Source organism: Ovis aries, chromosome 22 (genome assembly GCF_016772045.2).
Source record: "Ovis aries strain OAR_USU_Benz2616 breed Rambouillet chromosome 22, ARS-UI_Ramb_v3.0, whole genome shotgun sequence".
Lineage (NCBI taxonomy): Eukaryota > Metazoa > Chordata > Mammalia > Artiodactyla > Bovidae > Ovis > Ovis aries.
The window spans coordinates 30,019,988-30,030,781 of NC_056075.1; the positions used below are offsets into that span (position 1 = coordinate 30,019,988).

Consider the following 10,794-nt stretch of genomic DNA (forward strand, 5'->3'; position numbering starts at 1 on the left):
TAAATGGTCAAAGATTCCAAATAGACATTTCTCCTAAGAAGATATACAAGTGGCCGATAATCAACATGAAAAGATTTTCAGCATCATTATTCATAAGGGAAATGCAAATGAAAACCACAATGAGATACTGCTTCACACCCACTAGGAAGATTATAATTTAAAAAAAAAAAAGGACAAGGGGCAAGGACGTAGAAAAATTGGAACAACCAGAAAATCACTGGTGGGAATGTAAAATAGTACAGTAGCTTTGGAAAACAGTCCAGCATTCCTCAAAAGATTAAATACAGTCTTATGACCCAGCAATTTCCCTCCTAGGTACATAGCAAAGGAAACTGAAAACACAAGTCCACATAAGAACTTACACACAATGTTCACAGAAGCGTTATTCATGATATTCAAAAAGTAGAAACAACCCAAACATCCATCAACTGGTGGATAAATAAAAGTGGTCTAAACATACAATGCAATATTATTTGGCAATAAAAAGGAATAATTACTGATATATGCTACAATGTAGTAAAGCTGGAAAACATTTTATGCTAAGTGAAAAAAGCCAAAGATGATCATATATTGTATGATTTCATATGCAGTGTCCAAAAGAAACAAATCCATAGAGAGAGAGGAGGCAGTGGTTGCTTAGACGTAGGATGGAGCTGGAAATAAGGAGTGACTGCACTGTGTACAGCGCTTCTTCCAGGGAGGATTAAAATGTCCAAAAAACTGATCATGGTCATGGTTGCACAACTCTGGGAATATCCTCAAAACCACTGAATTGTACTTTTTAATAGGTAAATTGTGTGGCACATGAATTATATCTCAATAAAGTTGCTATAATATTTTACAAAGTAAAAAACCTCTTTTCCTTGGACAGAAAACAAGTCACATTCTCACCTGGTTTCCCTTGACTTCATATACACATTTAAAAGACGGTGAGCCAAGGAAGTCAATTTCTCTACATACTCAAGTGACTGGTTGACACACAGGACAGGAGAGCTGGAGGGAAACTATTCAAAAGCAGCTCTATTCATTCACTTTACATGAGAAGAAACAACTCGCCACAGGCCATAAATATTAGGAGCTGCAAAGACAAGACCAGAAATCAGTCTGACAGGTGACGTTCCCAGAGAACTTGAGTTCAAGCACTCTCTGTCAGCATCACCAACTCCATCTTCCTGTAAGGATCAAAGGAGCCACAAAGCAGCTGAACATTATAACAATCATGCTCCTGTCATATCCTGGTCTCTGCAGAGTCTGAAATCCATCTACCCTTCACTTACTTGGACAGACACATTCTCCGGCTCTCAGAGCAAGGTTATCATTAAATGTTAGAGCTAGGATATACCTGAGGGATGATCCAACTCAGCTCCCACCTCTAGAAAGAAACTGAGAAACAGAGGTCAACAAATTGCTCAAGGCCTCAGAGCTATTTGATGGCACAGCTAGGCTAGCACTGGAGTCTAGGCCTCCCAACTTTCACTTGAGTGCTTTCTCCTGCCCCAGACTTCTTCAGCCTGTGGTTGTTGTTTAGTCACTTCGTGTCTGACTCTTGCAAGCCCATGGACTGCAGCCTGCCAGGCTCCTCTGTTCATGGGATTTCCCAGGCAAGAATACTGGAGCGGGTTGCCATTTCCTTCTCCAGGGGATCTTACCCACCCAGGGATTGAACCCGTGTCTCCTGCTGGGCAGGAGAGTCTTTACCACTGAGCCACCTGGGAAGCCCCTTCTCCAGCCAACACCTTCTCAGTATCACGATGTGCCATGAGATGAGTAAGAGAAAAGAAGCATGCAGAGAACTTCCTATTCAATCTATATGCAATCTATTTATAAGATGGTTATGGCACATTTTTCTCCCTCTCTCTTTTTAAAGAAATCCCAGCAGTGTTATTACCCTCCCCATGCTGCCAGTCCAAGATGAGAATCACAGGTGTGTATCATTCAGGATGGGGCAAAACAAGGACCAAGATGCTCAGTCATGCCCTGTAAGGTGAGACAAGGGTAGAATGGAACAGGTTCTAGGGTGAAGAAGTGGGCAATGTTATTTTTGCCTACCCAGAATCCAACCCTCCCTCTTTTGGTCAGAGCATCTTTGTTTTCCTTCTGAAAATGTCTCTTCTCCACTTTCAGCCCAGAGAGTTGGAATGAGTCTCACCTGTTCACCCACCAAGTTCTGGGATCCAGGCCTGCTCAATCCATCCTTCCAAACCAGCGAAGGACAAAGGATCAATCCATCCTTTCAAACCAGCGATGAACATAGGATCAAATCAGTCCAGTGAGGATCAGATTTGGAATTTCTGCTCCAACCATTAGGTAAAAGGACCCTATTTCTGCTGGGGCTGTCAGACTACAATTGTCATAATCTGCCAAAGGAGAAAGTCTGCCTGACAATGAAGCCAACACTGAAGAAATCAGAGCTAAGAAGTGTAAGAGAGAAACCAAGTCTGAAACTGGTGTGGTCACCTGGACTCAGCTGCACTAGAAGCTGGCTCAACCCCTTAACTAAGTCAATTTGAGTTCAGTTTCCATCATCTAAACCAAGCCATGTTTACAGTGATAGCACTCAAATTCTGCCATTGGGGGAAGTACCTAGGGCAAATGGCCCCCCTTCTCTCAGCTCTCAGTGGCCTCCTGTGTAAGGTAAAGAGGCTCTTTCAGTTGATGCCTAAAGACCCTTCTACCCCTAAAACGTTGTGAGTCTATGAAACCAGCAAAGACCAACTTGGTCCTCAAAGGCTACTTCTCAGCCTAGGGCCCTAACTCAGGATCCACTTGTCTGAACCCACCTCCAGCACTTAACACACAGGCAGCTCCTTCCCCGTGCAGGTTAGCCACACATCAGACATCCTTTCACAGGGTGGGCAGGTTCTCTACTCATCCCTAACATGCTGTGGCAAGGCCAAGTTCAACTCAAGGTCGGCTTGGGATCCCTCCACTCACAAACACCAGCACAAACCTTGGTCTGTGTTCAGCAAGTGAGTCTGCCCAGGCTGCGAAGCCTATTCATTCAAGTTTCAGCTAGTTAGAGGATGGCTGACCTCGTGTGGATAGCCAGGGTGCTTGGCTTCTGACCTTTGTGACCCTCAACTTATCTCTCAGCCTCCTCCCATTTTGTTAGCTGCTCTGATAAGTATTCCCTGGGTATGGGGGAAGCACAGGCTGCAACCTGTTAATGTGAGACCAGGGGATTATCCTTCTCACCTCCCTGAATCCAGGGAGAACCCAGGGCAGGTTACCGGTGGGACTTTCCTGGAAATTATGCCCTAGTATTCCCTAGCCTCTGAAAACACTTGGGTGGGGAAGGGCCCGCTGTTGCCTATGCTTGTGGCGGTGACAGATCAGTAAGGCGAATTGCAGGTGTCATACTGTCAGGGTTGTAATTTGAGGATTAGATTCCCAGGGTAGAGGAGCGAGGGCAGGGGCTCGCCCGCCTCCCCGAACCCCGAGAAGAGCCAGTAGGGGTCAACTTCCTGCCAGAGCGGGCCTTCTCACCCGGCCGGGGAAGGGGCGGCGATGGCCATCGCCCCCTCGGGCCGATCGCCGCAGCTCCGCACACACACAAGTCCGGGGACCTGGCTCGGGCTGCCTGGGGGTGCCCGCGACCGCTGGAAACCAACCGGAACTTGCCCGGCTGCATGGTTCCCTCCCCTGTGGCCTCGCTCGGGGGGCTCCAGCCAGCCCCAGCCGGCGCCCGACTGCGGTGGGCCGCCCGCAGCTCTTCACCCGCTTGTCCCTGCCTTCCGGGGTGCAACATGCGTGCCCAGGCCCGGGGGGCCGCGCGCTGCCCGGACGCCGGATCCCCGGCAGAGCGCCCTCACCTTACTCGCGGTGCCTTTCTGGAGGCTGCCATTCGGCGGTGACGTGCCGGGGCCCACGTCAGTGGAGCGCAGACCAGCTGATCGCCGGCGGACCTGCAGGAGCACAGGAGGCCGGCGTGCGCGCCGGGCCGGCCACGCCCCCCTCTGAGGCGTGAGCCCGCGCCGCGGCCCCGCCTACCCCAGGCCCCGCCCACTCACCCCCGGACCGCCCCACCGCGCTGAACCCGTCTGCGTTCCCCTCCCAATCCGCAAGCTTCTTTCCTCGCGCCTAGTGAGGGAATGGAGGCTGTGCCGTGGCGTGTGGTTTCGGTTCATTTTTCTCGCCATTCCCCAAAGAGGAAAAAGAAGGGCTTTGTCGGCCGAAGGGGCTGCAGAGGCGCGATGAGCTAACCTTCAGGGATGTTCTAGCTTTTAGGAGGACGTGCCCAGTTCTGAAAGTGCCTCAACACGCTCTCACTTCCTGAAGCTTAAGCATGTTCCCAATATACAGGCAAAAGCCAGCTGCTCACTCCACTTGAATAGCTAATAGGCATCTCAAACTTATGTCCGAACGGCACTCCTGGCCCAACGCACCAAAACAGAACGGCGCTCCCGCAGTCAGTGGATAGATCTTGGAGGCATCCTTGCCTCCTCTTTCACACCCTACATCCAGTCTGTCAGAAAATCGTGTTGGTCCTGTCTTCAACACAAATCCGTAATCCAGCCTCTTCTCATTACCCCGACCTGTCCCCCCTCCAGGTCTCTGTCACTACCTTCTCACCCTTGTGATTGATTATTCTGGCTTGCCTAATACCACCGGCACCTGCACAGCCTAGCCTAAACTTAGCAGCCAGGTCAGCCCTTTCACGTCTGAGATCTTATCCCTGCTCTGCTTAGCACTCTCTGTTGGTTCGTCCTTTCATTCAGGGTAAAAACTCTGCTTGGTTTGTCCCTAACCATTTCCTCTGTTCTCACATTGCTCACTCAGCTCCAGCAAAACTGACCTCCTTGCTTTCTTTGAAAAAGTTGGGTACACTCAGAGCCCGTGGACTTGCTCTTCCCCCAAATATCCAGGCTCCCTTCCTCACCTTTCCCTCCTCTTGCCTTCAAGTCTTTGCTCAGGCATCACCTTCTCAACAGACCTAACATGCTCACTCTATTTAAAATTGTAAAAACCTCCCAAATTCCTAATCCCCTTACCCTGCTGTTTTTTTTTTTTTCCACAGCACTTACTACCTTTTAACATGATAAAAAATGTATATGTATATTGTATTCTGCCCCCACCTTATACACACACACATCATAGCCATTAGTGCAGGAGTGGTGTCTGTGTTAACGATGAACAATATGGGACGTGTACTAAGTTCTCATTACATATTTTCTGCTTGAATGAATGTCTCCAGAATGTGCAGTACTCAAGGGTAGGGACAGTGGCTCTCCTGTTCATTGTTATGAACCTGGTGATTAAACCAACACTCGGAACAAAGTCAGCACTTCAGAAACATTTGCTAACTGAAAGCAATCTACACCTCTTCCTTTGACCTTGGTGAAGCCCTGATGCATCTGTAGCAAGCAGTTACGCTGCATGCAAGAGCTTGGAGTCCTAGTTGTTATTCAGTCAGCATCTAGACAAGCTAAATTAAGGCCTGTAGAAAAAGTATAAAAGAACTAAAAGATGTGGCGCCTTGGAAAGTAGCAGATGTCTGTTTCATTTCCCCAAATTTATGAAGCCAAAAAAAAAAGATTGTAAATAAAATGACTGGTTCCAGCCCACATCTGAAAGATGGTGGGAAAGATCAAGTTGTAAGGGAAAAAAAAATAGATGTCAGAGAGACAGATTAAGTGGAACCTAAAGGGAGCAGGTATTTCATAATCACATCGCCTAGAGTCTGCTCAAGATTTATCACATCTGGCTTTAGGGGAAAAAGAGAAATACTTTGTGTTCTCTGAACCGGATTTGAATTTCTGTTTGCAGGATAACAAAGCATCCCTCCCCATCTTGAATTTCTTTCAGGAGAAGCTCAGGGAGAAATTGTTGAGCCAAATCATCAGCAGAGGGTGAGAACACTGGGGTTATGTCGGGCTCTCCTCCCATCTCTGAAGTCCGCACATGTCTGAAGAGACGGAACAGTCACATTGACTCATACTTACTTTGTGCCTCGACCACAACAATCCAAGGAGTAAAAGACTGTCATCCTCATTTTACTGTTGAGGAGATCAATTTGCAGAGGTTAAGTCACTTTCCCAAAGTCCGCAAGCTGGTAAGTGGTTGGACTGAGGTGTACATTCAGGCGACAGGTCGTATTCCTCGCCCTCAGACACTGAATCATCACTAGGTTATATGAAAGGAACACTAGAGGTCACCTCATACAATCTCGTAGTCCTCATACAATCTCTTAGTCTCACATCATGTGTGGATGTGAGAGTTGGACTATAAAGAAAGCTGAACACCAAAGAACTGATGCTTTTGAACTGTGGTGTTGGAGAAGACTTCTGAAAGTCCCTTGGACTGCAAGATCAAACCAGTCAATCCTAAAGGAAATCAGTCCTGAATATTCATTGGAAGGACTGATGCTGAAGCTGAAGCTCCAATACTTTGGCTACATGTTGTGAAGAACTGACTCATTAGAAAAGACCTGGATGCAGGAGGAGAAGGGAAATGATTGAAGGCAGGAGGAGAAGGGGACGACACAGGACGAGATGGTTGAATGGCATCACCAACTCGATGGACGCGAGTTTAAGCAAGCTCCAAGAGTTGGCGATGGACAGGGAAGCCTGGCGTGCTGCCATCCATGGGATCACAAAGAGTCAGACACAAGTGAATGACTGAACTAACTGACTAGGGTTCACCTCATACAATCTTTTAGTCCACACAGTGGAAAGCAGGAAGCAACTGGATTCATCATTCCAACTCAGACTGGATGGGTTTTAAATGTAGCCAGAAACATTGTTAGTCGCTCAGTTGTGTCCAGTCCTTTGCGACCTTATGGACTGTAGTACACCAGGCTCCTCTGTCCATGAAATTCTTCAGGCAAGAATACTGCAGTGAGTTGCCATTCCCTTCTCCAGGGGATCTTTCTGACCCAGGGACTGAGCCTGAGTCTCCTGCACTGCAGGCAGATTCTTTACTATCTAAGCCACCAAAGAAAGACCCTGTTACTGGGAAAGATCTAAGGCAAAAGGAGAAGAGGGCAGTAGAGTATGAGTTGGTTAGATAGCATCACCGCACCAATGGATGTGAATTTGAGCAAACTCTGGGAGATAGTGAAGGACAGGGAAGCCTAGCATTCTGCAGTCCTCGGGGTTGCCAAGAGTCTGACACGACTTAGTGACCGAACAATAACAACAACAAAAAAAAAACATTGTGTGGATATATGTTATGGCTTGAATTGTGTCCTACCAAAATTCAGATGTTGAAGCCTCAACCCCCAAACCTCAGAAGGTGACATTATTTGGAAGTAGAGCAGTGTAGATATAGTTAGTTAGAATGAGATTGTACTCAGGTAGAGTGGACCCCTAGTCAGAATTACTGATGTCCATATAAGAGAGAATTTGAACACAGAGAAAATGCCATGTGAAGATGAGAACAGAAATCAGAGCAATGCCTCTATAAGTCAAACAACTCCAAAGACTGCCAGCAAGCCACCAGAAGCTAGGAGAGAGGCTTGGAACAGATTTTCCATCATGGTTCTCAGAAGGAACCAACACTGACAGCACCTTGATCTTGGACTTCCAGCCTCCAGAGCTATGAGTTAATAAATTTCTGTTTGAGCCACCCAGTCTGGTATTTTGTTACAAAAGCCCTAGGAAACAATACGAGGTGAGTTCCAAACGTTCCAAGTATATGAACTGTGTGAGCTGTTATTTTGGCCACACAGCACTCATCCGTTATCTTTCTGGTAACCGTTCTTGTATTTCCCTCTGAGGATCCATCTTTGCTTCCATCCTTCCCTCTCTTTCTCTCAGTCCAAGTTATCTGGTGAAACACTTGGATTCCAGCACAAGCCACAGGGATAGGCTCAGAAATAGGACCAATGCAACGAAATTTCCTTGGCAATTGCTGGAAGAGAGCCTTGTTCTCCTTTGCCAGGCAAGAACCCAGAAGCACCTACTCTGGAGCTGCTGGCTGTCCATGCAACATGTGAATGGCACTAAAGCAGCAGAAGGCAGAGCAGGGAGAGAGAAAAAGAAACAGAAACCTCTTAATATCATTTGTGCCCTGTATCCTGCAAGCCTGAAACCAGATCTCCCTCTGGACTTTTTAGATGTCAGCCAAAAAGTTTCCTTTTGTGTTTAGGTCAGTGTGACATGAATTTTCTGTCACTTGCAATCAAAGAGCCCTCACTGAATCATTTAAGTAAGTTATGTTCCATCTATACAACTGGATTTTATCTATGAAATGGGTATAATTGTGTTAATATTGACAACTGTGAATTAAGATATTGGGCTTCCCAGGTGGCACTAATAGTGAAAAAAAAAAAAAAAAAAAAGCCTGCCAATGCAGGAGACATAAGAGATCCAGGTTCAATCCCTGGGTTGGAAAGATCCCCTAGAGGAGGGCATGGCAACCCACTCCAGTATTCTTGCCTGGAGAATCCCATGGACAGAGGAGCCTGCTGGGCTACAGTCCATAGGGTCACACAAAGAGTCAGACACAACTCAAGTGACTTAGCGTGCACACCTATTTAATACTGATATAGATTTATTTTTTACAATAAAAAGTAATCGGGGACTTCCCTGATGGTTCAATGGTTGGTACTCATGCTTCCACTGCCAGGGGTTAAGGGTTCGATCCCTGGTCAGGGACCTAGCATCCCGCATGCTGCACAGTGTTGCCAAAAATTTTTTTTAATAAATAAATAATCATGAATAAAAAGAAAACAATCCACAGAATATTAATAATGCTTACCTCAAAGTGGCAGAATTTGGGGTGATCTTAATTTTTCTTTGCTTCTTTGGTTCTTTTGAGATTTTTTTAATCTAAAAGAAACTTGAAGTATCAATATTGATCAATTCTCTGATCCTTTCACCTTTGAAGAGAGAAGGTGAAAGAAGGAAAGTTATTCCATCCTTCAAATATGAGCATCACAAGTTATAGTAGTCCTTCAGTGTTCAACTTGATACCTGGTTGATGGCCTGACCATTGACTGGGGAGGTGGGACAGCCCTGTTGGTAAACCCCCAAATGAGAGGACTGAAAAGATAGAGATTCCTGTAGGCTATTAAACAAAATTACAACTTCAGTGGATGATTTTAACCTTTTCAAACATTTCAATTTGTTCTAATAAAATTGATAGTTATAGGAACAGTGATGAGTGAGGCTCTCATAAATTGTTTTAATATGGTCTTATTTTCTGTAAAGTTAACTAAAAGATAGGCCTGTGGTTACACCCTAGAAAGGAATCAGAGAAGAAAAGCCAACTTTCAGGATCATAGAGTCTGCCAAAACAATGTACTGTAAATTAAGGGTGGGAGAATGCATTTGGCTCAGATCAGAATCCACTCACCCTTTGTATTCAATGAAAACTGAACTCAGACTTTTGATATCTGAGTTCCATTTACTCTTGGCAAAGCTCTGGTTTCTGGTTTTAAAAAAAAAAAAAAAAAAACCTCAAGAGGCCCAGAAGATTTCTTGGACATCAAAAGTTTCTTGCACAAACAACATATTGATGAGCTAAGTGTAAATGAATCAGAAACATACTGAGTAAGTGACTCTAAAATACACACACCCTCCCATGCTATACAAAAAAAAGAGGCTCAGAGAAGTGCAATGTTTGTCTCTTCCCTTAAGGAGGATTCCTTTTAACCGTATTTTATCCCTTTTTCAAGAAGTTTTGCGGGGACCTTTGTAAGATGCAACAAAAGAAAGAACATAATTCGCTGCTCCCGACATTGACTTTTCACATTCCCTTCCTGGCTGTGCCCTGCAAGAGGGGCTTTGGATAGAAGGGCTTCCCGGTAGCTCAGCTGGTAAAGAATCCACCTGCCCTGCAATAGACCCCAGTTCGATTCCTGAGTCAGGAAGATCCCCTGGAGAAGGGAGAGGCTACCCACTCCAGTATTCTTGGACTTCCCTTGTGGCTCAGTTGGTAAAGAATCCTCCTGCAATGTGGGAGACCTGGGTTCGATCCCTGGGTTGGGAAGACCCCCTGGAGAAGGGAAAGGCTACCCACTCCAGTATTCTGGACTGGAGAATTCCATGGACTGTATAGTCCATGGGGTCGCAAAGAGTGGGGCAGGACTGAGCAAATTGCACTTTCACTTTCACTTTCAGCATGGCCTAAAGGTCAAAATCAAAAGAAAAACTCTGGTCCTGGCTCTGCCTCTAAAAAGGCACGTGACTTTAGAACTGGTAGAGCAACTTCTTCCCTGGTTTCCTAAAAATTAAATGGGACCAGCCCCTTCCAGACCTGTTGTTCATTTGATCAAGTCCTAGTAAGAGAACCTGAAGTTGGCAGCCTAGCAGATATGTTTTATGTGGCCCTCACTGTATTCTTTTTTAGTAACAGCTTAATGGGTGTATAATCCACCTACCATACAATTCACCTATTAAAGTATGCAATCCAGAGGTATTTTAGTATATTCACAGAGCTGTGCAGCCATCACCACTATCAATTTTAGACCATTTTCATCACACTGACAAGAAATCTACACCCTTTAGCATCACTCTCCAATTCCCTTCATCCTCCCCACTCTAGGCAACCACTAAGCCACTTTCTGTCTCTATAGTTTTGCCTCTTCTGGACATGTATGAATGGGATCATAATATATGTGGGGTTTTTTTGTGGCCTCTTTAGCTTAGCATAATGTTTTCAAGGTTTATCTATGGTGTCGTGTGGATCGCTACTTGATTCCTTTTTATTGCCAAATAATATTCCCTATAATGTCTACCTATATTTTAGTTGATGAACATGTGGGTTGTTTCCACTTTGGGAATATGGTAAATAATACTTCTATGAACTTCTATGATAAATATGACTTCTATGAAGTCATGTTTAAGTTTT

At 45.5% G+C, this 10,794-nt stretch overlaps 1 protein-coding gene across 6 annotated transcripts in view; it reads right to left on the minus strand.

Moving 5' to 3' along the window:
• Positions 1–3,867, minus strand: part of XPNPEP1 (X-prolyl aminopeptidase 1) — a 51,115-nt gene extending 47,248 nt beyond the window's left edge. For 2 of the 6 annotated variants that reach the window (XM_042238891.2, XM_015103410.4), the window contains exons 1-2: positions 3,813–3,867; positions 892–1,078 (exon numbers count right to left, since the gene is read on the minus strand). Coding sequence is in view for 3 of the 6 variants with exons in the window: in XM_015103410.4 (XP_014958896.1) it covers positions 892–911 (20 nt within the window). In the remaining 3 variants the exon portion in view is untranslated. Of the gene's footprint in view, positions 1–891; positions 1,079–2,149 lie in introns of all 6 variants that reach the window. The other 4 variants (XM_015103411.4, XM_015103412.4, XM_042238889.2 and 1 more) reach the window with 3 other exon arrangements.
• Between the last annotated feature and the right edge of the window lie 6,927 nt (positions 3,868–10,794).